The sequence below is a fragment of the Lepidochelys kempii genome, chromosome 2, assembly GCF_965140265.1.
Source record: "Lepidochelys kempii isolate rLepKem1 chromosome 2, rLepKem1.hap2, whole genome shotgun sequence".
Lineage (NCBI taxonomy): Eukaryota > Metazoa > Chordata > Testudines > Cheloniidae > Lepidochelys > Lepidochelys kempii.
Window position 1 is genome coordinate 229,871,723 of NC_133257.1, and position 27,361 is coordinate 229,899,083.

General features: G+C 43.0%; 1 protein-coding gene and 1 pseudogene across 1 annotated transcript in view; one reads left to right on the forward strand and one right to left on the reverse strand.

The window, feature by feature from the left end:
• Positions 1–8,541: 8,541 nt before the first annotated feature.
• LOC140906175 (ubiquinol-cytochrome-c reductase complex assembly factor 1-like) lies at positions 8,542–9,242 on the forward strand (annotated as a pseudogene).
• Positions 9,243–10,231: 989 nt separating this feature from the next.
• The window catches only part of ST8SIA6 (ST8 alpha-N-acetyl-neuraminide alpha-2,8-sialyltransferase 6), a 43,315-nt gene continuing 26,185 nt past the window's right edge, over positions 10,232–27,361 (reverse strand). Inside the window, exons 6-10 of the mRNA XM_073334133.1 lie at positions 23,303–23,415; positions 21,073–21,165; positions 18,328–18,800; positions 13,777–13,849; positions 10,232–12,684 (exon numbers count right to left, since the gene is read on the reverse strand). Of these exons, the coding sequence (XP_073190234.1) occupies positions 18,332–18,800; positions 21,073–21,165; positions 23,303–23,415 (675 nt within the window). The 3' untranslated portion in view covers positions 10,232–12,684; positions 13,777–13,849; positions 18,328–18,331. The remainder of the gene's footprint in view (positions 12,685–13,776; positions 13,850–18,327; positions 18,801–21,072; positions 21,166–23,302; positions 23,416–27,361) is intronic.

Genomic DNA, 27,361 nt, shown 5'->3' on the forward strand with positions numbered 1-27,361 from the left:
GGTGAAGGAGGTAATCAAGTGATGTGCCTATGGTCACACTGTGCTATTCCTTCTCCTTGTTTCTGAATGCTAAACTATATTAAAGACAGCTTGAAATATATCAGTATTTTCCTGCCATATCATCTCCAGCTAAACAATTTATGTCACTGCCACAGGGGTGTTTTATGAATGGGAGGTGAGGGATTCCCATGACAATCTGTTACAATGATGCGGACCATGCTATAAAATGTTGGTGAATACCTTATTTTTGCATCATTGCACAGTAGAGCCTAACTGCATGAAATTCAGTGTCATCCACTGTATGCATCAGCTTCTCTATCACAGCACTAAAGAGGCAGGTCACTATCTATTCTTTTTAATCTCATCTCATTTATTATGTACTTTTGTACAATGGCTTGGGTGAAAGCAGAAGCTGGACTAGCTGAAGAGCTTGGGTCCCATGTAATCACCAGAGCATGCTGCTGCGGGAGTCTGTAGAGAAAGACAAAGAAGTCATGTCGGAAAGATAAGAGAGAATGGCTTCATCAAAAGGCGAGAGAAGCTGAAGCAGCATCTGTGAGAGGTTGCTCTAAGAAACTGCAATTCCATTTGATGGATGCAAAGAAGGTGAGAAATTAAATGTTTCACTGTTAGAAATTTCAGAAGCAGAACTAGAGAAAGCAATTAAGCAGTTAAAAAATGGCAAGCATCCAGCCTGCTGTCTCTGTCACTGCTGCAAGGGCCACGCATAAGGCTGCTTATGCTAACCCTGTGCCACCACTCCCCTGAGGAAATGGCCCCTAGGGTAGTTGCTATGCTTTATGCTGCCAGCACAGCATAAAGTGGCTGAAATAGGGAACATTATCTGCCCCCTTCACTTCTGGATTCAAGGTGGGTTTTGTTTTGATTTTTGTCTTTTGACAGGATCAGCCCATTTCCACTGTTACATGAAACTGTGAAAGCTTCTTGAGGAGCTAACTTGTTGCCTGTTTCAACCACAGTCTGATTAGTCTACTTCCTTCAGTGCTTAATTTTTGTCAGGATTGAGCCCCGGCACCTCTGGGCTTGGCAGTTCATAGTCCCAGCACCTCTGGACTTCCTGCATCACATATGAATGTAAAAAAATTGCTTGAGCCCCAGCACCTCTTTCATTACAAATTAAGCACTGACTTCCTTCCCCTTACACTGGGCACTTCATCAGTCAGCAGTTCTCACAATCAGTGAGAATGCAGGGTAGATAAGCACTCCTACCATACTGCTTTCTATAGCTTTGAGCCTGTCCTTTGCATTACCATAGTTATGCTCACTTGCCAGGTTTTACTACCAAAGCCTCCAAAATAATCCCAGTTGTGCTGTTATTTTTTTTTTTGGGGGGGCGGGGGTGTCATTTACAGAGCTAGACCAAAGGGCCACAGAAAATTTACCTCAATTACAACATAGCGGTTTAAAAACCTTCTTTAAAAACCTGCAAATAACTTTAAAAGCCCCCCCCCCCAAAGTCTTGCAGCGCTGGCAATATTTTCTTCTCTCTCTTGCTAGGCAGTCTCTCTTCAACGCTGTGCTAAAGATAACATTTTATGCCCAGCTTCCACAAATCAAGGGCTGTGTGCTCCAGTGCCTTGCCCTAATATAGGCACTTTCACCTATGCACAGTGAGTGTAGAACATCACCACTTGTTAAAGAGAGTGAATACTGCTGGGGTGGCATTTTATACTGCCTTGTGCTCAGGTGCAAGTGATTTAGCCGTAAAGCTGTAGAAAATGAGGCCCTCAGAATTGAGTAGCCTCAGCAAAGAGCCACAACATAAATTATCTGCTGAATCAACACCTCCCCCTGCTAATACAATAATAATACCTGTTTTTTATATTGTACTTTTCATCAGTTGATTACAATACAAAATTGCTACTGTCCTTAGTGACCATTTTCCCTACCTTGTGCCTCACAAAATTTCTCTTAGGTCAGTACATTTTAATTCATTTCACTTTCTCACTAAATGCCCCTCTTTACCATATTTGTCTGTATTGACAAGTATGACAACAGATGAACAGCAGCAAATGTCCATACACGCCTCTGAAAAGTAACAGCAGAAAAACACCACAGCCATCATACAATTTAGTACCAGAAGGTTTTAGTGGGGAAAGCTTTTCACTCTGTACATATGTGATATCGAAGTTCTGATGGAGACTTCAGTCCTGCAAAGAGCTCTTTCTGCATACAGCCTTATTGACTCCAACAGAAGCCCATGCAGGCACAGGGATCTAGCTATACAGAACTCGTTGCAGGATTGGCACCTCAGGCCCAGAGCTGATAAGGGACTTAGATGTGGCAATGCTGAATTTTGCAAAAGTCTAACTCTTAGGCACCATGAAAATCACTGGAATCCATAAAGACTGTGTTAGGCCCCTTGATTCCCTATACAATGCATGGGGAAAGCAGGCACCTAAAAGGGTGATCCACAAAAGACTACTGATAGGTGGGGAGCTGCCTACGCTAGCCAGAGGAAGATGGCAATGGAAGATGTGTCCTAAGCTATTCCCTTTTCAGAAAGTGAGGCATCTAAGTCTGGACTGCAGGGAGGTGCCTGTCTTTGTTAGTGAGCCACAACCATGGAACCCCTCTCCTGGAGTTATGTGTTTCAGGCTCCTAAGCCATTTCTTGCAAGACATGATTTAGACACTTGGCTACCACCACACAAATCTTGAGGGAGAAGACGGCAACTTCCTTATGTACCTTAGCCCAGTGCCTATGATCTAGGACACCATGAGTCTATTCCCCCTTCTGCCTAGGAAGGGTAAAGGCTTTGAAGAGGGGTTTCCTACTTCTCTGATGAGAGTAACTGACACTGAACTATGGGCTATTCTAACGTGGGGCTGTGTTGAACTATTAGTTGGGCCACAGAGCAAGTGAGAACCTCTCCACAGCCCAGTGATTAGGGCACTCACCTGAGGGGTGGGAGATCCCTGCTCAAATATTTTCTTCTCCTCAGGCAGAGGGAGTAAATGAACCTGGGCCTCCTACATGCTGTGTCAGTGCCCTAACCACTGACTTAAAAATGATGAGGGAGGCAACCTCTTCCATCAGTTCACCACTCACAACCATTTTGTGTGGAGCTAGGTGTACTCAGAGCACGTCTACCCGATCAGCCCCATAGGCAGTACCGGATTTACCATGGCGCCAATGGCTCCACAGCGCTGGGCCCAAGCTCGGAAGGGGCCCCATAACACTCACTTCCTCCCCTCTCGCAGCGCTGCAGAAGTGGAGGTTCTGAGAGTGAGGAGCCTCGGAGCAGCAGGGATCCAGCCTGAGAGCTGAGAACCCACGGGGCCCTGGGAACTGTAGTTCCTCGGCCAGCTCCCTGCCTATAGAGCTGGCCCTGGAGCAGGGAAGGAACTACATTTCCCAGCATTCCCTTGGCAGCGATCAACGGGAAAGGGAGTGGAAGCTGAGACCCCATGTGCTGCAGCTTGCTGTGGATGCAGAGCTGGCTGCTAGAAGGGGGTGGCACTGTGAATGGGGAACAAGTATGCCCAAGGAGTAGAAGGCTTTGGCCCAGATATCACCCTCAGAAGACTTCTCCAGACTGGATTAGGGATGCTGGTGTGACCTTGCCTGGCAGCCCCCAAAGAAGGAATTGGGTGGACTAAATGGACAGTGCACCTCTCCATCTGAAGCCTAGCAAGGGAGGTATGTGGATCCCACCAGAAGTTAAAATGAAAAGTAAGTGAGAGGAGGCTCTACTAGAGGACCTGGGCAGCTTTAGATACAGAACCAGGCATGTAGAAGGATTTCCACATCTGAGCCATGGAAGCAGAAATTGGCTTTTCCTTTCCAGGTTTATCTAATATTCAGAAAGGGAATCTAGCATCTGCCTTCCAGATTGAAACATCCTCAAAATTCAGGAGTGCTCAAGCTCAATTTAGGCTGCTGTTACTTCATTTCTCCCAAATCAAATATTCCAATCCACTCTAATTGGCTGTAGAAAAAGTAAGATAAAATTGAGCAACAAATGCTGGCATTGTCCCAGGGCTGGAATTGCTATTTTCAACAGCCATTACCATTTTTTTTTTTAGTTTTGCTTGTTTAAAAGGAAGACAGTAATATTGCACTGGCAAATTCCCCACAGAAATGAAGAGTGGAACAAAAGAATAACAAAGACACCTCAACTTTTCCTCATTTATGTAGGACAGTCTTATAATATGGATCCAGACATCCTCCAATCACACAAGCTGAAACTTGTTCCACTTTACTGCAGTTTTGTAACCATGCGGGAACCAGTCCTGTCTGTGATCTGTGCACATCCAAAATTCCTGCTGAATTCAGAAGTGCCTTGCTTTTGTAACCATACTGCCCGATATTTTCAGCCTTTGTAAGCAAAGCAGGTTTACATTTAGTAAGTGGGTGGGAAGCCTCTCAGAAAATGTTAGGTACTGTAGGAAGTGTTGCTTATTCACTAGGTAATGTGAGACCTTCTCACAACAGTAAACCAGTGCAGCATAGAATGCACTTTGCTCCTCGAGTCTAGAATGGGGTCCTTTGCTTCTATACACAGCCTATTAAAGACAACGAAAACACTCCCACTCACTTCAACAGGCTTTGGACAGAACTGGTTATACACGGGGTAACTCCACTGTCTTTATAGGGTCCTGGTCCCACAGCAGGGGGGGCCATGTGAGCTGGTTAGGCAAATTACACCGTTTTTACTTGTTTGTTGCCTAAAGATGTTTTGAAATACCTGGAGAAGAAAGAGGAAAGTATGATAATAATAAAGTTATTCCATTTTAAACCCTTATTTCATATGCACCTGTAACCCTTCTGCCCGTCAGAGTTAGCAGCAACGAGGGCCGGGTTCAGTATCTAGGGATTCCATTCCAACAACACAATGCAAAACCAGCTCGAGCCCCCACCCAGTGACCTGGGACAAATATATACCACCCCCGCTGGGCGCCTCCAAGAGGCAATATTTCCCCTCTTGCAAGCACATAGTCTGAGTGTAGCAAAAAGCCTTTTAATAACAGAGAGAAACAATGTGGCATTATGTTGGGGAAACACCACCAACAGGATTCATAACACAACCCACGAGCAAAATCCACCCCAAGCAAATTGGGGCATGTTCTTTCCCTTTGGTTCTTGAGTCTAGCAACCCAAAATCACCCAAAGTCCAACGACCCAAAAGTCTTTGTCCTTGCTCAGGGCAGGCCCAGAGTTCAAAAGTTTATCTGCAGAGTTTTTACCTCCCAACCTGGGTGGAGATTGGGGGGGAAGGGTGTTAGGGGGCACCTTATGTGGTCCAACACTGGTGGCCCCACCTCTCCATGGGGCTCTGCTCTGCCAGCCGCTCCGCTCGCTGTCCCGCAAACTGCTCTGCTCCGCCAGCCGCTCTGCTCACCGTGCCGCAAACGGCTCCCCCACTACTTAACACAACACTCAGCGATTTCAGCTCTTTTGTAATTTCAGCTTGTAGTAAGGGAGCCACAGTGCTGGTGCACCATTAGCCCAAAGTGAATTCAGCTCAGCAGCCTGTAACTAGACTCCAAATGGAATAAAAATTAGCTCTGATATTCCACAGTGGAGAGAGGAGGAAGTGCAATTAGCATGTAAGGCCCTCAGCAGCAGGGCCCATACCACCAGGTATTAATACCTGTTCCCAGCCTCTCTCAATTCACAGAGTTTTAGAACCCATGTCCCTTGCCTAGCGAGTGCTACTTAGTTGATAGTGAGTCCCTCCATCATAACAAAAGGCCAAGTACAGTTCCACTGTCCTTGATTCCCATAAACAGGGTAATAATTTATTCTTCCTGCCCCAATAACAGAGACACTGGGGATCCCACAGCAGCCAAAGTGACCATTTGGGCAGCTCTGGCCTCATTCTAGGTGGAGTGGGTGTGCCTATGCAAATGAGATCAGCCCCTGAAGTTCTTTTCCACAACTTGCCACACCTCACCACCAGATGTCAGGGTGGAGCTCATCCTGACTCTGCTTACACACCTAATACCCAGGATTTCCTCTTACTTTGCTAGATAAGTAACAATATGAGTCAGTTTAGTGTCCCTGATAGGAAGAAAGCAAAAAGACAGTGGTGCACATTCAGTCCTGAGTTACTGTGAGTGTAATGGGAATACTCGCAAGGATCTGCCCCAAGTGAAATTTGAACTGTAAAGCCGTAGAACTTTCAGGATGGTGTCACGTTTCCCTCACGTGGTTAAACAATTTCAGACCCATTTACAGGCTCCAGGCTGAACAACATTTTAATTTTGGCAAAATTCTACCATCCAGTATCCAGGTGGCTCAGTCTAGTGCTTTGTGTGCTACTCCGTTCCATACAGGTTCTTAGAGCATGCTCATCACCATAGTATCTGAGATAATGTGAGACATTAATGTTCATATTCTTCTTCTTCATTCTTTCCAGTCACCGACTAAAGAAAATAGCAGTGTGCTGGTTTCTATAGTTAAGACTAATTTCATACAAAGAAGGGACACCAATTTTTCTTCTTTTTTAAACAGGAGCTTAGATTCTGAGGGAATCACAAACTTTGTGGGAAAACTTGTTGACATACCTACTCTTACTTCTCTTTGAGGAGATTACAGAGACCTACTGCCCCTAGATTAACAATCCATCAGGTTTCATCACCCATAAGGGAGTGTTTTCAAAGACAGGTTTTAGTTAGCAAGCAGGATTATATGTGAAAATATGCCTTAAGATCACAGCCGCTGAGAAACTGGCATTTGCATTTCTGAATATTTGGCAATGCTTTGACATCAGCATAGCAAATAGCATACCCCATGGTGCTCTTATATTTCAAAATTAGTGTACGATATCTCAAGTCAAATGGCATCTCATCAGATAAACACTTCAGCTTGCTTAAGTGCTCTAAAACATTCTAGAGAATTTTCTTTTTGATGCAGAAAGGCATATCTGATTAGCAACGCCACATATAATTGGGACCTATTATTCTCTTTGTTTCTCAGGTATGCATCTTCAGTTGTTTGCATAACAAAGAAAAGGAATGGTTTGTTTTTAAACATTGTCAGAAACTGACAAAAATGTATCCTTTCATTACTAATTCTCTGGTCTGATTCAAATATGTTTTGGCAATTGCAGTTCAGTCCCTAAGGGGCTCTAGAGCAGTGGTTCTCAAACTTTTTTCATGGACCACTTGAAAATTGCTGAGGGTCTTGGCGGACCACTTAATGATCTTTCCAAATGTTGTTTGTACTGTTAGCTAACTATTGTAAAGCGCTTTGGATAAAAGAACTATATAAAAAAACCACAATTATTAGCTTTTTTTGTTCTAAAAATAAAAAGCACCCAACCCATATTTTAATATCAGTAGTCTTACCTTTCTAATGTGATGCATGTGGCCTCTCTCCCCTGCCATGGCAGCCCCCGAGCTGGGCTGGGAAGAAGCGGGGGGTCTCTCCCTCTCTCCCCCACCGTGGCAGCCCTCAAGCTGGGGTGGAGGGGGGTATCTCCCCCACCACAGCAGCCACATTGCTGAGGCTGGGAAGGAGGGCCATCTTTCTCCAGCAGCTGCAGCCCTAGAGCTGGGGAAAGTCACCTCTTTCTCTGGCCGTGGCAGCCCTACATGTCCCAAATTCCCCCCACTCCCTCTTCTCACCCCACTGCCCCCTCCCACCTACACCCTATTCCCACCAGAGCCACCACCTCACTTCACATGTGTGTCTTCTCCAGGATCCAGGCACCTAATTAGTGGAGCCAGGCCTGCACAGCTTCACTAATTAGCTGGGTGGCCCTTCATTGTCTTGTGTTCAGCCACCAAGGCGCACAACTTAGAGGGAACTATCCACGGACCACCTGAATGGAGTTCCGTCTGCAGACTACAGTTTGAGAACCTCTGCTCTAGAGGATAAAAGTTCACATCACAAAAGCCACACCCACTACATGTACATATTTGACCTAATTTTATAAAACAGTCAGATTCTATTTGGAGAATCTCACAAATAAGTAGCATAGAAGCGAAATCACCTGCTATTCTCTTAGACTGAAAGGCAAGGAGTGTAAACTTTCCCTCTGAAATTCATCCACTTGAGGGTTGTTCTCTTGTATGTGCCAACTTAGAACTACTGTGCCCTAGATTTCTATATGATCAAAAATGACTTTAATAAAGAAGCCATACTATTGTCTTACGGTACTCACTAAATACCTTCAAACCAGGTGTTTGTCACATTTTTACTTAATTGCTGTTTTGAAAATGTTTAACCTTTCATTTTTTGAAAAGAGAAAAGCAGCAATGATTTATTTTTTAAAAATCTTTGCTTTCTTTTAACCAATCCACTAAAATAAAAAAAGGCATTTCCAAGTCGTTCAAAACAATGAAGCAAAGAAACAAAGGGTATCCCCACACAGGAATGGAAAATATTTGCTTGTGGTCTGCAATTGCTGGTATTTATGAAACAGAATATATATACATACATTTATTGACTTGAAGTACAGTCCAATTTTTCCCTCATCTCTATTTGAGAGCCTCAGTAAATATACAGACCATTGATAACCTTGCAGTAGAGGTAAGTCTAGGGCATTATTAACCTACTGCACTAGAAGCAATGGGATTCACCAGACCACTGAAATATAACAAATGGAAGATTAAGATAACAGCTCTGCGCATATACACTTGCTGTGTGGAGACAACTGACTACGAGGAATTCTTTCACGGGTGCCATATGCCCGATACATTGAACTCATGGTTTCTAGTAGCCCCACTTCATGTCTGTATATGTCTGGTACGAATGAAACAGGAGGGTGAAGCTGGGAAATACATGTGTCGCTATATAGTTCATTCTATGTGGGAAGATGTTGAACAGCATGGTAAAGTGATGGGGATTGATTCGGTTACTCTGAAAGAAGCATGACAGAAAATTTCTATGCAGCTATATTGGGTATGATGAGGGGATTTTGTCTGATGACCATGTACTGGCAGCAGCCCTTTGGAGAAACCTTTTCAATAAGCACGGAGGGTCCCAGGCAGCTAATGGAGTATGTGTGCAAGCGGTTGCAGTACCTGGATGCTATAAATGGAGAGGACCGGCTACTGACTGGTGAAGTGGCTTGGCACCCTCTTGTGGAGAGTAATGCCCAAAGCATTCTGAAGCCAACTTCCCCAGTGTATAATAATGAAGGACTCTGGGACCTTCAGTCAATGAACAAGGTGTTAAAAGTCAGCTTGTACCTAAAAGTGAGGTTCTTATTCTGTGGGGTACCCAAGAAGGGAAGAAATAAATATTTGCTGTTGAAAGAATATATTTAAATAAATAGCCTTTTTGTATTGATTTTACATGTTGGTAACCTGACAGCAGTACTCTTTTGAATATTCTATCTGGGATTAGATGCTGCTAGTTCACTTGAGGAATGCCTGGCTGTTGCAGAAGCATAAAGTTGACCTTGTAGGTAGGTTCTGAGAGACAGCGTCCATCCTTTGAAAACCAGATATCTTACCAAAAGTGATAGCTACCTCAAAAACCGGGTTCTCTGCTCTTTAACTGGCAAGAGGGGAGCTGCTTCACACAGATACGACATTACTCTTTCTGCTCCATGAAAAGTTGCTAAGCACAAGGCCGAGTTCTGCGTGTTCTCAACATTGATATGCCTCTATCCTGGCTTTGAGGGGACAGAGTCTATTTTTGCATTAAAATGCTTGGGAATTGGCTGAGAAGATCTTGAAGTGATTTTTGATTAAAGCCCAGGTTAGGGTCAGACTGTGACTGGCCCTTTGCACAGATGCACAAGGAGAGGTAGGTGCAAGGAGCTGGAGCCAGGGCCAGGCATGTTCACAGTCCTTGCTAACCTCCTTGGGTACTAGCCACCAAGAGGGAGGGGATAGGGCCATGGTAGGACTATGGCTAAAAGTCACTTTAGAGTTTAGAGCTGTGCTCTAGTGATTGCTTCAGTACAGTAACATCTCAATGGTCTATTCATGTTCTCTAGGGGATAAAACTATGCTCTACCCACAAAGAAGAGGTTCAAGACCTTTTCTAGTTAACATTTTAACTAGTTAAGCAGGCAATAGTTACCCCAACAGTATTATTCAATGAAAATCTGCACCAAATAAATCAACAGAAAGTAGGGCTTTATTGCACAAACTAAAGGTCAACATGGGGTTTCTAGTTCAGCGACTGTGTTTTTTAATAGGTACGTCTTAAGGATAAAAGAAGCAGTACACAGGTATGTCTAATAAGTCTTTATTTCCAAACAGAAATTGCAAAAATATTCCATTACAGAACAATATGGAACTGGTACAGTGTCCTAAGAATGCATCATAACTGTGAAACCAATGTGTTTTTGACATAAAATCATTAGGCACTTTAAAACATAAAACAAAGTATAAATTAAAATCAACTGACTGATGTCTCAACAATACAACTTCACCTCAGTTTCCTGTTATAAAAGCAAGTGGTGATGCACACGTACAGTAGAGGGGCATTGCATGCCTCCTCCTAAATGCTACAGACAGACAGTTATACATTATACTGTAACATCTTAATATGTAAGAACAGACAATAGCAAGTGCATATCTTAAAGCATAAGAATGTACAATGATAGATTTTTAAGAGACCTTTTTGGAAATAACATTAGCAGAGCCTACACCATCAGCATCATTTTTTCTGGTGAAATGCACAGTCCTAACAGCTCAAAGAATGTGTAATAACTAGTGTGATATTCACATATAAAAGAAACAAAATAAAAGCAAACCCAAACAATACACATTTTGGAGACATTGAAACCTCAGGCAAGGGACAAGTTTTAAACCTTTCTGAGGCCATAGTTATGTGTTATGATGCACGGAATTATCTTGAAAATGAAAATGTATGTTCACTTATAACCTTATAAACTGTCAGGTAGTTTAGAATCTCCCCATTTACCACTCTCCCTTAATTTCAGTCTGTGCATCACATGGACTAAAACAAAAGTAGAGATGGTCTGTAAAGAAGCTTAAATCGTAAATCTGCTTCAACCAGTATCTCAATTTGCAACCATGATTTTGCACCTATCAGTTTTGCAATTGTCTACAGGCACAGTTAATCTCACCAAGATGTCTAACTGATATGTACAATCAGTTAGCTGGATTTCAAAGAGCTAGATTCTGGAACTGGATCTACCCATACACACCCCTGCACCTGTGTCTATCATCTTGGATTCCGCAGTGTGTGAATTCAGGAGAAGGTCTGCAGGGGTGCACTCGGGTGATCCAGCTGCAGATTAGGATGTTAGGCGACATTATTTGAACTCACAAACTATCCTTGCAAATGGGAGGCTAGGTTTTAAAATCTGTCCCTTAGTATGTCTAAGAGTTTTGTATTGGGTCATTCTGTAATAAACTGGGGGAGTCACAGGAAAGGCAAATTTTGGGGGGAAAAACCCAAAGTTTTTTCCAATGGATTAACTCCTATAAATAAAAAGGCAAATGGAAGAAAGATTCTCTCACTTCTGAAACCACCAGGATAATGAAGTCTCTTGGTGTAACATGGGTCTTTATTTGCTCTGACTTTTCTAGAGGAAGTAAATCCAGGAAGCAATTGTTCAAAATGACAGATGAAGAGTTACTTGTTAATGGAGAATTCAATGAGATAATCTCAAAATTCTGCCATTGGGATGCATCACTTTTTTTTCTTCTATTTTTGGAAAAATAGTTTGTAACTTCTCTGTCTCATTCTAACAATTTAATTTAATTAGGTATTTGATGTAATTAACATTAAGAATATAAACAAAAGGGCCAAATATGAAGCAGTTATAAAAATGCACATATAAAACATGTGTAAATTACAAATATATTAAATATACTTCAATTTCACAGGGGTGTAGGAATATTTCTATAACAGATTAAATTTAAAGAAAAAACAGTAATTTTTTTTTACACTTTATTTAAACAGTCTTTTCCCCAATACTTTGCTCTCAGCTAAGCTCAATGATTGGAATATTTAAAGTTTAATCTAATGTAGAATGAAGAATTAGTGTTATCTGGTCAAAGATGATATTTAGTAAACAAATATCTGAGATTTAGCGGAATATGTACAAAAGGATAAGAAAATTATATATTTGACTTGATCATTCAATAGACTCCCCAAGAGATCATGGAGATTCTGCTGGTAGCAGAAACGGGTTATTAGAATTTTGTCCTATTCTATATTAAAATCTGTGAGTTATAATGAGCAAAGGAACATCACTTCCTGTAAATCAAAAGCACAGAAACAAAGGCTCAGACCAACTCCCACTAACGTTAATAGGGCTCTTTCCAGTGGGGCCAACTTTGCCTCTGCTCTCGCCCCTATAATCTCCACTGGTGTTTAGGGACCATACAGGAGCCACAAGGGGCCAGGGGAGAACTGCTTCATCACAAGACTAGTTTGGGGCTGTCCATACACAACCCCACCCCCACTACAATCCCTGGCATAGGGCATGTGGCTTGGGGCAGGACACTGGAAGAGCTCTACTGGGGAGTTTTAATGGAACGCATCAGACGTCCTAACTCCTTGGAAGGTTTTATGCCTGAATGTCAGCGAGTTGCAGGAAGAAATGTAAAGGGTGACTGAGGTTTTGCAGTTGGTTTCTTTGGCTGACAGGTCCATTTTGTATGCGGGCCAGGATACTCATCTAGGGTGGAGGAGAAATGCCCATAGTGGTGTGCACTACCAGGGTTCTGGGAGGCACAGCATAGAATCTAGCCCATTGTCCTTAGCAGGAGTTGAACTGAACTGAGAAGAGAATACAATTAACTAAACTGGTTTAAAAAAAACAAAACAAAAACAACCATAGGCCTCTGATCCTGCAAACACTTACACACATTCAAACAAGTAGTCCCATTACATCCATGAGTTTACTCACAGTGCATAAAATTAAACACATGGGTAAGGGCTTATCTACTTGGGGAAACTGACTAGTGGTATAACACCCTAGTGTGGGTGTAAAGCCAACAGATGCCCATTCTCAGTGGGCAGAATCGAACTGAGGACCTCTGGAGCTCAGTGCATGAGCGTCTACCGCTCAAGCTAAAAGCCAACTGACTGTTAGCTAAGGCTATAGAGCAGTCAGTCTCTCTCTCTCCACCCCCAGCCCCACCCCGCCACTAGAGGGGACAACACCACACCCAGAAGGTGTGTAGGTTACATACTTCCCCTAGCTGAGGAGGCATGTCCTGAGCTTCAGAGACTTCTTCTGAGTTGAAATCCCGGACAAGCTCCCACTTGTAACACCAACAGACCCTGGTTGTCGGCGGGCAGGATTGAACCTGGGACCTCTGGAGCTAAATGCATGAGCCTCTACTGCATGAGCTAAAAAGCCAACGCCCTGTTAGCTAAGACTGTAGAGCAGACTCATTTTCTCTCTCTATGTGGTCTCGTGCCCGTGCCCTCTAGTGGCACCAGCACTCTATTGCACAATCCAAATGACTTTTTTCTGCAATAATTACTCTTAGTGGAGGAATTTGCAGGATCAAGGCCTTCAGTAGAAAAAGTTAATTGCCAAATGTAAACACATCAGACCGTGGAGCTAATAAATTACACACTTTTGTCCACCTTGTGAGAAATGAACAAAAATGTCAAAACATTTTTAAATTATAATAATTTGACAAGCAAAAATTACAAATGTCACATAGTGGCACCATTTTAAGATTGTGCTTTGTTAAATTTAACCAATAGTCCAAAGATTTTCCAGATAAATTTTGTTTGTGTAAACAATTTTGATCACAAGAAGTTCAAAAACATAGCAATCACTATGTCAAAAATCATTCACTTTTCTCCTTAAGTGTAAAATATTCCCAAATTATAATAGTGCAGTTTAATACTCACAAATCATCATCATATCAAATCCAATACCAAACTTCTGAGATACACACAAATTTTCTCCTTTGGAATCACCACCCTGGAATGAAAACAAAAAAACAACAACAACAAGTGTCACTGTTTCTTGTACATAAGTAAACGGTATATTAGATTCAAAATAAGCCAATTTTTTACAGTTCTTGTAACTTAAGCCTGTTTTGCCTCACACATCTGTATTCAGCCTTATGTTAGACTAGAGTCTCAGACATTTGTTATACAACATCAGACTCAGAATCCTCAGGGTGTGGAAAGGACTGATAGTGAGCTATCTAGTTCAAACATCTGTTCTCTTTAGAGGAGGGCTCTAAGATCACTAGAACATCTACAGTAGTGGTTATTCAGCCGTGCCTACAGTTAGGCCACCGCATGGTATGCCTCTATCACCTTATCAGCAGCTCCTATCAGCTAAGCAGGGTCAGGCCAATGGGCCTGTACATGGGAGATACAAATATAATATAATATTTCTATGTCTGTAGAGGTAACTTTCAGCGTTTCAGATTCTTGCATTTCTTCTGGAAGATGGTTCCCTCCCCTTCCTGATTAAAGTTAGCAGAAATTAATTGTAAATAAAATTGTTTCCATTTACAATTTCAGATCCATTACATCTATTCTGAGGCTTGCTAATTAGACAAGAACAATTTATTTTCATCCCCATTGCAGCCCAGCTCCAGCATAGCACTTCAGCACATGCTTACCTTTAAGGTGTGTGAGGCGTCCCACTGAGTTCATAGAGTCGACTCATGAGCTAAAAGTTAAGCACATGCTGAAGTGCTATGCTGGATCAGGACTTATATGCAGTACTATAGCAATGGCAGCTGCTGCTAAGGTTGCATGGCTCCATAAGGTGCTATATAGTCTTCTCTAGCTTGGCTGGAAAGACATTATTGCTTGCCTTTTTATCAAAACTAGCTGCCTTTGGACCATCTGACTATAGCTGAAAAGCCCAACCCCAATTATTAGGCTCCACAACCACCACTGACCTCAAATATTCAAACTGAGGCTCAGATGAAGGCATATTCAGCTGTACCTTTCCATCTGGCCCTACCTACCGAGGCTTTGCTAGCATCAATGATACCCATCCCCTTCCTCGCCAAGGAGCAGCTCAACTCCATCACTCTGCTCAGCCCCTCCTCCTTTTGCCCCTCTGATGGGCAGCCCAGTAATATTAACCTGCTTAGCCACCTCTCCTCCTCTTACCTCTGAGGTGGCTCAGTCCTCCCTGCTTCACTCCTGCTCAGCTTCTCTGGTCAGCCACCCACCCCAGTGAGCAGCAGCTTAATGCTATGTCAGATACCCTTCAGTCTGGAGCCAGTCTCCTTGTCTCTTTCTGGCAAGCAGAACTTCTGGCACGTTTGCTTATCCAGGTACTTGAATGAGGCTTCTGAACAATAAGATTTTTGCCAGACTAATTAATTTATCATTTGACATTTTTTCTTGAAGCCAATTCTTCTTCCTGCTATTTCTAAGCATGGAAAGGGGCTATTTTTCTCCTCTGGAACCTATGTTTATTTGAATCCTCCAGGCTTATCTGGTTTAACCAATGAGCAAACAAGACTGCTCAACCACAGAGCCATAGCAAAAATGACTTAGTTATCCAATACAAAATAATCCAGATCAGTGATTCTCAAACTTTTTTGATACCATGGACCAGCTCACTGCCTTCCTCATCTGTGTCAGGGAGATGTCAGGGACCAGTGCTGGTCCATGGACCGGTCATTGAGAAACACTTCTAGATCATTCTTTTAATATAATTCCAGGATTCTGCTGCATCTCTCATTTTCTCTCTCTGTGACAAAGTCTGCATGTATTCCAGTGCAAATACGTGTGTGCCTAAGGACGTGCCTGCATGAGGGTGTATTTAAGTAGATGGAGCTCCCATACTGCTCTGAACTGATTCTACACATACTAGCCATCAGCTGGTGGAAAATGGTGCCACCCCATTGACATCAGTGGATCTGCGCCAAATTACACGGCTGGAAGATTTAGCCCACAGCATGAAGTGCAATCTTCCCCTCTTCCTGGGGTTTGCCTTTATGGGTGACTCAAGCTGCAATGGAAACATAAACCTCAGGCTAAGCTTTCTTCCTGACTACTCCTTGCGTTTCCTTGACAACACATCAGTAGCCCAAACCATAATTTCCTCTCTCTAATTTCCTTCCCTTATCGCCAGGGTGGGGTTAACAAGCCACACCTGCTACAAGGATTTATCAGGAACCAGTTACCATCTCCCTGCAGGGTTCGTACACCTGCTAAAAAGGGTGGGTCAACAGGAGAATCCTGCCACTTTGCTACAGTATATGAGATCATTGCTCAATTGAGGTCAACAAAACACAGTGCTCATTTACAGCCACAGAGAGAACACTGTGGGCAAGATTATGGCTGAAACCTCTGTGGGTGCCCCAAAGGGGAAGAGAATATAAGTAACCTGCCTCAGTTGCACACACATTCAGGGGACAGACCCAGACCTAATCCTTGTGCTCGCCAGAGTGGAATATTTTAAAAAAAAATTATGAAGACATCTGATTTTTACAAGATCATTTTTTCAATGAAAAGCTTCATTAAAAATTTCAACCATCTCTACAGGATATCTTAATAAAACATTTCACTTCTTTGTTGTTAAAGGATTAGATTCTTTCCTTTTGGAAATACAAGCCATTAAAGTCAAAAAGTTTCAATGTTACGGCAGTGCAATTTACTCCTCAGATTGTTTTTTTTTTTTTGCAGTTTACCATGCAAATCTGGCCACAGAATTGGTTTTCAGATCCTCAATCTGTCAAGCATTGACAGTGTTTAATTCACCCATACATATGCTTAAGCTTTTTTGTGACTCCTATGTGCTCCATTCTGATGAAAAATTCATAAATGGCTTCCTATTCGTTTTCCTAGCTGGCATACTTACTATAATTAAAGTTATATGGCATAGTTATCATGGTTAATATTATATGAAGTGCAAACAGGGGAAACCGCAGGATGTAAAAAGCATAGCAACTGTATGTGTGATTACAAAATGCATTATGTATTTCTCAACATTCCCTATATGCCATTCCTTTTTACAGTTAGAAAGTATAACCTAGTAAAGTGTGTACCTCCCCATCCCCCATTCTATTAGGTATTGTAATGTTATGTATAAGCAATCCTCATTCTGTTTTCTTCTTTTGAAGATGGGAAGATCTGAAACCACTGGAAGAAAATTGTGCTTATTTGGCTTGGCCCAGCAGTCTGAAAGTTTAAAAGGTAGCAATCTTATCGTTATGAAGCAACTGTGAAATATATATTTGAAAGTGCGTTTTCTAAATAGCACTGAAAACCATTTTGAAATCAATTTCACAGTCTAAGCAGAAGAAAAAGTATTTCTTAGCTTTTGAACTTTCAGATTGCTGGGCAGTTTTCTTTTATATAACTTGAAAAATACTGGAGAAAGATTATATCAGTCCAATTAAAATACTATATTCAGGTCTCATTGTAACCTATTTATTGGTGTTTGGACTCCCATCTTTTGGAGAGTCAAAGCCCTAGTGACTAGGAGTCATTTTGGAGAGTCATAGTGAGTAACAGCACGAGATGTTGAGCTGGAAATTTTGACGTAGCTGAAGGATATTGGCAGGTTGTGTTTTGTCAACAGGTCAAAAGAATCTCACAACCAAATCTTTCCACAGTCAACTGTAATTTGCACTCAAGATCTGGGGCCAAGTTCTGTGCTGCATCTCTTAGGATGCAGAACAAAGAAGATGCAGCCCAGGCAAAGAGGGTACAGTGCTTCATGCCTCTATGATTCTGGGATGCTCTGTGGGCCAGTGCAATCCCCAAAGTAAGTTACAGCAGTCCCAAGAGCTGCTGTAACCTATGGCAGCTTCTCCACTTTCATCAACCAGCTGCTCTGCAGACCAGAACTGCAGCAACATGGAGTACTGTAGTCACTCCCTCTCCTTTTGCCAACCTGGCATAACCACTCTGCAGGGACATGTGAGTGGGGGGCACAAGGTTCCATACACCTGCCATATGTTGCCTCTTCTCTGGGTGAATTTCTCCATGGACTGCTTGGCCCTTTTTATGGTCCCGTACACTGTTGGAGCAGTGTAGAAAGGTTTAGGCAGCACCAGAATCTTGCCTCTTCTCTTTCAGGTGGTAGAATGTGTCGGTCTTAAATAAAATAGCCCACTTTTAATCAAAACAGGACACCTTGGGGAATCCATCACAAAACACAGAAGACTGGCGGGCACAGATTTGGGGCAACAGAACACTATTGATAGACTGCGTTGTGACAATCACGGATGGTGCTGCCAATCCTTCATGTATGCAGCAATGCACCCTTCAGAAGTTGACCATGTGGAAGAAAAAGCTGGAGTTGACCTGAACCTTTGGTACTGTACATGTAGGCAAAGCAGTCAATCCTCCCTCTAACTCTCAGACTCTTTGGGAATAATGTGCATATCTGGGGAACAGCACCCGGTTGCAGAAAAGGCAGTTTTGCCCTGAAACTTAAACGGAAGTGTTTTATCTTTGAGGAATCTGACGTACCTTTTTAGTCTGAGTCACATTTACCAAACTGCAGCTTCACAATGCCCTTCCCATGAAGTTGGAGAATCTGGTTGTATTCTTTGGGCATCGCGTGGAAACCCGGCTTGGGCAGTTGGTTGTCATAATAGTGGTGACTGATTGGCATCTCCTCTGTGGTTTTAGAGAAAGGCCAGAAGCCATACAACTTCACATTCTCACACAGTTCAATAGCAGCACTAGCAATCATAAAACCAGAAGATAATCGGTATGCTTTCACGCCCTTAGTTCTCCAGAACTGGGCTAGACTTTTCAGGTACCTGGGATGAAAAAATATCGCCCTCTGTTTTGCTCTGAACTCTTGTAGAGTGTGGTATACTTTGAAAGAAGCAGCTGTGTTGCTTTTGAAGGAAAACGCTGGCAATAAAAGGAAAGCATTTCCATAACTTGCAATGTTCTCCAGAAAGGTCACCTTCTTTTCATTCAGCTTGTTGTATCTGTCAAATAAAATGACTAGTGAACTTATCAGTTTTAGAGGGAAAAAATGCTTGAATTCAATATTCAACAATTTATTATTGCAGGCCAGATTTTCACAACTGCTTGAGCATGTAATCTGTGAGCACTATTACTACATGTACAGATTAAATGGCAGTAACTGTAAATGATATGATCACAGTTTTGCATGTGCTATTATGAAAATCTGGTCTTATATGAATTATTTAATAATCACAAATTCACTATGCAATTTACTTAATTTCACAGGAGTTGCCATACCAAATCAGACCAGTGGTCCACCTAGTCCAGAATCATGTCTTCAAAGGAAGGTGCGAGAAACCCCACACATTTAAAAATGTGCACATTAGCATATACCATAAAAATCTTTATGCAAAGTAGTCACTACATGTGTGATAGCTGCTTTACAAATGTAGGCTGCAACCATGCAAAGACTTGTGCATGTGCCTAACTTTAAGTATGTGAATAGTCCTCATGGAGTTAAAGTTAAGCACACGCTTAAGTCTTTGCGGAATCAGAACCGTAGCTGCCTTTTAAATACTATTGGACTGGTTTTCCAGGCTGATGACACCCAAAGCTCTCACTGACTCAGCACTTTTGAAGATCAGACCATACTTCTAATGACATGAGATCTGGCAATTCAAACTGTTGAGCCCTCCAAAATTCTGCAATATAAGAAAAATGGTCAAAGTGATTTTGCTTTGGGACTTTGTTTCAGCCCTGCAATAGTTTTTACATCTGTACTGTAAATGCCTTGAAAACACAGTTCATAACAGAATGGCTGATATAACTTCAACTACAGTGTTGTGAGAAGAGCCCCACACTTAGCTTGCTAATTAGAAGGGATTAAAATTAGAGCAGTTCTCTAGACAACCCTTTCCCTCTCCTCCTTCTAAGGCACTTCCAGCTTGCCCTGAAAAATACAATCATTGAAATGGCCAAATCCCAAAGTCCTGACTCATTTTTATTGAGTCCTTATGAAGGTTGATGCTGTTAACTTAAGTCGAGATTTGCCTGAATAAAAACCGGAGTAAAAAACTTAGTGGAACATCATGATTAAGCCCAAGAGCAATAAATAGCTTCGAAAGCCACCAACGAAACTACCTTCTTATGCTAAACCTCTGCTTTTGCTTTTACTTGCAACCCCACTGAAGTCAATGGGCAAAATTCACTGCTGGTATAAGCCACTAATACATCTCCATTTACATCAGTAAGGGTTGCGAGCGCATCAAAAGTGGAATTTATTCCAAAGACTCCAGCTATCTCCTTGATTCAATGACAAACTTCTTTCAGAGAGACAAGATGGGGAGGTAATAGCTTTTACTGGACCAACTTCTGATGCTGAGACACACAGAAGCTGGTCCAATAAAAGATATTACCTCACCCACCTTCTCTCTTTCTAATATCCTGACATATATTTCTAATATCTTTCTAATATCGAATATCCTGACATGGCTACAACAAAACTTCAGTTTTCTGTGTATTCAATTGTTTTCGTCTCACTTTTAAGCCAGAGTCAAATTTGTCTGGTTGGTCTGTTTGAGGAATACAGAGAAGACAAACTGTAAGATGCTGTAAGAGTATTAAGCAATAAATATCAACATACCACACTGATTCATTTGGCAGATAAGCACTAGCTAGAACAGCTAATGGCCCAATGTGAAACTGAAGGTTATACAATAATTAGCAAGTTCTAAGCAGACTTTTGTTGTTGTTTTCTTCCCAAGAAGGGGAAGCAAGCAAAACACTTTGGAGGAAAAAAAAGGGAGATCTACTTTGGGTTGGATTCTTTAGTGTTCAGACAATGCATTACAGAAATTTAGGCCCCAATTCAGGAAAGCACTTGAGCATATTCTTAATGATAAGTCCCACTGATGGGCCCTAAATGATAGTCAATAAGCAATAAGCTCAGTTTTTTGCTTAAGGGCTTTCCTAAATCATGGCTAGAATGCCAGCTTTAGAGAATGAACTTGAGATGAGAAATGCTGCTGTTGCTTCTGGTTAGGAACATGTGGTGGGTGCAAACAGAGGTACTGCTCATCTCTGTATTGACGACTCATTTCTGTCCAAAAGGACTTGTTTAATGGGCTTCCATTTGCTTGTATGGCTTTTACCTGGGAATTAAGGATCACTAATGAAGTAATCAGAATGCATTGCCCACCGTGATAGCTTCCCAAAGGGTTTAATAACAAAATCTAAAGCATGTCCAACAATTAAACAACATTTCACAGGAACAAAAATTGGGGTGATACTTACTTCTGTGCTATGATACTTGGATTAACAGTCACGAGATTTGTTTTATTGCCAACATCTTTGCTAACACTTCCTGTGGTTGGGGGAAGGTTACACCTGAGATTTAGAAACAGTTATTTAAACAGAACCCCAGCACAAATGCCCTGCTGTTATTCTATGCAAATTCCTCGACTGCACCATAACATTTATATGTCACCTCCCTCTAAGCACCCGAAAAAATAAATAAATATTAATGAACCCTTACTACATGCCTGAAAATAAGTATTTAACCGGTTTTACAGATGAGTACACTGAGGTACAGAGTGTCACATTTTCTCCAAATTACACAAGTCAGTAGCCAAGCTAACAAAAACCCAAGAAGTCCCACCTCCCAGTTCCCCTGCTCTAACCACTAGACTATATCCTGCCACTATGTCCTTCCAAGATAAAGTAATGCAGCTCCTCTAAAGGTTTTCTGTAGTTTTGACTAAAAACAGTGAGATTAATACTAAAGATGCAATTGGCATAGTGATATTATTGCCTGCCTCAAAGATGAAAATGGAAAAAAGTATCCAACTACTAATGCATTCCAACTACTGATTCAGTAGTAAATACTCAATTTCTATTAAAGGTAAAAGAAAAAAGTTTTAGTCTGAATTATGTTTACCAACACTTATGTTCTTTAAAAACCTGCTACATTTAGGTTTAGCATCACTTCTATTCAAGCCAATCATCTAAACTAGACATGGCAAGGCTTCTCTTTTGTCTTGTTTACAAGCACAGATGTAAGTCAAAAATAAGAAAGGTGACAAAATCCAGTGGAGATGGGTGTGGACTCAGAGGTCTGCCTGCAAGGTTGTTGCTCATTCACATATTGGAAAGTTTCTGGTGGAGAACAAAGTGGAATTTTACTTCCACAACCTGGAGTGAGACTCAAAAGGAATCTCTGCCACCCAAGCTCAGACCCACGGTGTCAGGTGGGCTCGAGAGCCCAAGCTGCAACATCCACACTACTATTTTTTGTGTACTAGCTCAAGCCTCACTAGCCAAGGTCTATCTACCCGGGCTGGGAGGCTTGCTCTCAGCTGCAGGATAGACATACCCTTAGGCACCTCAGGAGGCAGTTAGGTGCCTATAGGGATTTTCAAAAGTGCCGAGGTGCCCAACTCCCATTGGGAGTTTGAGAAGCTATTTAGGTGCCTACCTTTAAAACCCTTTCCACTCAGCATTGCAAGGCCTAAAAATCTTAAAAAACCTAAGCCCAAGGCCCCAATCCTGCAAAACATGTAACCATCTGCTTGACTTTATACCTGTGAGTAGTCCCCTGAATGTCAATTGGTAACATTTTTAAAAGTACCCAAAGTGACTTAGGCTCCTACAACCAGTTTTCAAAGATATCCGAAAATGCCAGTAAGGGCCTAGGGGATTTTCAAAAGTGCTCAAGAAGGTTAAGGTGCCTGGCATGAAGACTAAGGCAAGGGTAAGCATGTAACATTTAATGCTAGCTTGGGTCACAATAAAAAAAAATCTCTTCTCCTGATCAAAAGAAAAATACCCCTCAACCCTAAATGATGCTCAATAAGCAAAAATTGGAGTTTCTCAGAGGCTCAACCCCCAAACTAGAACACATCCAGGTTCATACAGACTCAGATTTTTTTGGCAGAAGGGACCATCGTGATCATCTAGTCTGACCTGCACATTGCAGGCCACAGAACCTGACCCACCCACTCCTGTAATAGACCTCTAACCTCAGGCTGAGTCACTGAAGACCTCAAATCATGATTTAAAGACTTCAAGTTACAGAGAATCCACCATTTCCATGACCTGTGCCCCATGCTGCAGAGGAAGATGAAACCCCCCCAGGGTCTCTGCCAATCTGATCTGGGGAAAAATTCCTTCCCCACCCCAAATGTGGTGACCAGTTAAACCTGAGCGTGCGGGCAAGAGCCAGTAGTTAGACACTTGGGAAAGAATTGCTGGCATTCCCTGAAATCGCAGGTGTGTGAATACATGTGCACTTTTCTCTACTTCTGCTCTGTTCTTATACGCACTCAGAGTAGCAAAATTTACAGAGCAGAACATGATGCGTGGCTATTGTGTTGAAAAATGGGGCAGACAGGCTGAGAGGATGGGGATGGTGGGCATGTCCATGCCAACTAACCATAGCACAGCCATTTGGTTTACTTTTTGGCCTACCAATCTTGACAGAGTCCCTTCAAGCACTCTAATCCCAATAGTGTTTAGGAGCTCTTACCTAAATACAAAGTCAGACTTATCGATTTCAGCTCCGCAGCTGGAGTTTTTCAGAATGCCCCCATTTCCAACCACTGCACAGTGCTTAAAAGGATAGTCCAAAAGGGGTGGGGACTGAAAAGAACAAAAAGAGCATGAACCGAGTTTGGGGTAGGGTGTTTTTTTTTTTTTTTTTTTTTGGCAGTTCTAGTATATGGAATCAGAACGAGAACTACTTGCAGGCTAAAGCTAGTAAATTGCAGAGAACGCACACAGAATGCGGTACAGGTCTGCCACAGTCAGAGGTAACAGAGGTGCAATGAGTAAGAATGGACTGTGAGCTGCTATCTTTGCTTTCAACAGTTTGGGGAAGTCACTTTGCATTGTTAAAATTGAAAAAAAAAAAGATAAATAACTTGCTTTGTTTGTTTCTTTCCTCAGAACATATTTGATATATGTTTACCATATAACACTCCTGTTATGGACAGTATCCCCTGAGGGACACAGGGTATGTCTACACTGCAATGTAAGCCCAGGGTTAGCGGGACTCAGGGTTAGTGGGACTCGAGTCTACTGACCTGTTAAGGAATCCTGGGTTTAAGCATCTACACTGTTTTTAAAACTATGTTAAGACTTTTCTAACCCATGCTTCAAATTGGGGCTCTGGCATCCACACAGCTACACACAGACCTGAGCCAAACCAACCATATCCCAGAGTCACAAGTGCTGCTCTAGCCCTCTGACCGTGATGGACTGTGGGAAAACAACTTTACTGCCCACCCTTCCTATTACAGGAAGTCTGAACAGCCTGAGCCTGTCGAGCAGTCATTGTGGTTTGTGCATTCCTAATGACTGGAGCCAGTGGCATGGAGGAGACGCCTTCTGAAGAACTTCTCTTGCTTGTACTTTCACTTTTGTGACTGGCAAAGCATCCATGAGGCACTGGTGGACATTTCAGCAGCATTTTCTGTCCCACCAAAGGTACCGGACGGATTTCCTGATGGAGTAGCAGGAGGAGTACCCTGGCATCGCAGACTCACACTGGCTGCTGCTGCTTGGTACAACTGGCATAGCCACTGATGCCCCATATGTAGACCAGAGCTTCTGGCACAGGGCCATGAGCACATTGTCATGAATACCTGGGAGGACCAGCAGTGGGTCCAAAACTTTTGCATGAAGCAAGCTACATTTCTGGAGCTTTGTGAATAGCTTACCCCAACCCTCCTGTGTAAAGAGACAACTGAAGTCATCCTTGCTGGTCCAGACGCAGGTTTCTATAACTGTCTGGAAGCTGGCTATTCCAGACTGCTAGAGGTCTGTTGCCAACCAGCTTGGGGTTGGAAAGTTGACTGTGGGTAAAGTGGTAGCAGAGATCTCTGAGGCAATCAGGTGTGGGGCTCTTTGGTGGAGGAGAGGGTTTCAGCGAGGAAGCAGACACTTGGAAAGCGGCTCCTGGAACAGAAGCGGCAGCTAAGGGAGGACAGAGCTCAGAGAATGGTTTCAGCAATTCCTCCTGCCGTTGCTCCAGGCTTCCATCCCTCTTCTTCTGGTACTGGACCTGCTGGTCTGCTGTGTCAAGAACATTGATCATAATGTATCATGGAAATGCTTTGTTTGGAATGGCCCGTGAGCAATTCCTGATGAACAGCAGGCAGTAGAGGTGGAGTGGCCTGAAACAGGACAAGAAACAGAGGGATACTGTCTAAAGTAGTTCAGTGGAGGAGCACAGAATTAATTCTTGTGGAATCGCAAGGACATAAAACGATACATTTCGAAACTGAACCGACATGTATTGTGAAGGGGATGCTTCAGTCCATATTCTCTCTGGCCACAGCCTGGTTATTTGCAGTTACAGCACCATGGTTAAAATTACAACCGTTTTCTGTTTTATAAACATTTTATAACAAGTGGCATATGGAGCACATATGTGGGGGAGGATAGTGCCCTTGCTGCAAAGGCTTCCCCATCATTTCAGGCCTTTCACACTTTGGAGGACATAAAACTCCACTTGTGGTGCCCTATTGCCACAGGGAGATGTTATTCCAAGCTGCTGGTGGGAAACCTGCAGTGTATGCAGCAGAAGTAGTCAAATCTACAGTGACGGAACAGCACATCTGTGAGTGGAGTGGGCTAGTCAGCTACTGAGGTCGCCCTGGAAAATATACCCTTCCCACAGTGTAACTGCATATCTGGAGTTCCTGCTTCAGGAAAAAAGTTATCAGTAACCAGGACTGGGTCTGAATCCACGAGGGAATTAACAGGATGCTGTGTTAGCTCACACATGGCTGTGCCCAGTTATTGCTGCATACGGAACTCCACAGCCTTCTGCCTCCCTGCACCCACCACAGTTCTGGACAAAAACTGACACCCCACTTGCACTTGGGAGAAATAATTTGGTGACCCACAGACTGCATTGACTACCTATGACTGAAATGGACTAGATTTGGAAATAGAAAACCGTTTTTTTCCCCTCCTTCTCCTCCCCCCCCCCGACAGTTTTCACTGTTTCCAGGTGGCTCCACAGAGCAAGGAGGAATGATTACGGAATGGCAAATTTCAAGCCCTTACTACTGAAAGGAAAAACATGCATGACCCTGACAAACATCTGTGACTACAGTGAAAATACCCTTTACAGCTGTTTATGACTGACTGTTTGAAATTCCCAGTCTCCGTTTTGAACTCCACCTGATTGGAGGGGGCGGGGGAGAGAAAGGGACACCAAGGTGCTGTGATACAATCCATATTTAGTGAACACACACTGGTAGCCAGGGCTGATCATAACTTGGGCATTGCTTCTAGAGCAGAAATCCCTCCCAATACTGTAATAAACTGTAAATCAGAGTCATAAACTTACCAGACTCCAGGGTGGCTTCTGTCTCCACCAGGTTTGCTGTAGACTCAGCAGTGGACTGTTCTCAGAGGGGGAGAAATCAAACAGCTCTTCTGAGTTGGGACCTTGAATTTGCTGTTGATCCTGATACACAGCCTCCTCTGGGATTGGTTTCATAAACAGTCACTTTATGCACCTCTCTTGAAGCCTGCTGCTGGCTCTCATCAGTCCCCATCCTGGATTCAGGGGCCAGCAGGGCACCATCCCAGCTCACCAGGTTATCATTCATGGTTGGCTCCATGCTGGGTGCAGTGCCCCGCACACGGTCAAACTCCTCATAAGACATCCATGATGTTAGCAAGTTGCCCGAGGTGTGGTTCTTGTCTCTGGTCTTCCAGTACTTGCTTTTAAGCCTCTTACTACGCTCCCTGCACTGAGCACCCATCTAAAGCTGCCAGTTTTTTTTAAAGCTATCTGCTGGTACACATGGTCATTCCTGGTACATTTGCTGAAGTTCACCGTTTTACTGGCCTTGCACCAGAGATTCACCAAAATTGGGCTGTGCTCCCGTGACCATGAAGCAGCACGATTTACAAAAGTCTTGCCCTGCTCAGTCTCCATTGCAAACCCAGGAGGCTCTGACAGTGTGCTGGGAGCTTGGTGTTCAGAAGAGAAGGGGTTAACGCTGACCTGAGCTGCTACCGTACGCCAAGTGGGGTGACTTCCATTTTCAATAGAGTCGACTGGAAATTGTTGAGATAGCAAGGACTAAGGAGGTTGGCCCATAGAATTGTGGGACACTTCTGGTGGACTCCCAGGACAAGACTGAAGCAAGGCTGCAGCTACACTGCAAAGCAACAGAGCTTGAACCTGGGGTCCTGGCTTGACTTGTGCTCAGACCCTGCAGCCCTGAGAGTCCTGGGACCCTAGGTCCATGCAGTTGCAGTGTAGATGCAAGGGTGGTGTGTTATATTTGATCCTGAGCTTAAGCATGGAACTGCAGTGCAGATATACCCTTAGTGGGACCATGTATCTAGGGAGACCTCCAGGAACTGCTAGTGCCAGGGGGAAACTCAGGTGCCTAATATTATCCTTCCCCTTTTCTCAAACTGGCTATGTGTGCTGGGAGGGAGAAGGAGAGAAACAGGAGAGGGTGCCATACAGGAAAGCAAGAAAGTGTGTGAAAGCTGGTAAAATGCCAGTCCCTACAGAAATTTCTCTCAAGACAACACAATAAAAGGGCTTTGTCTG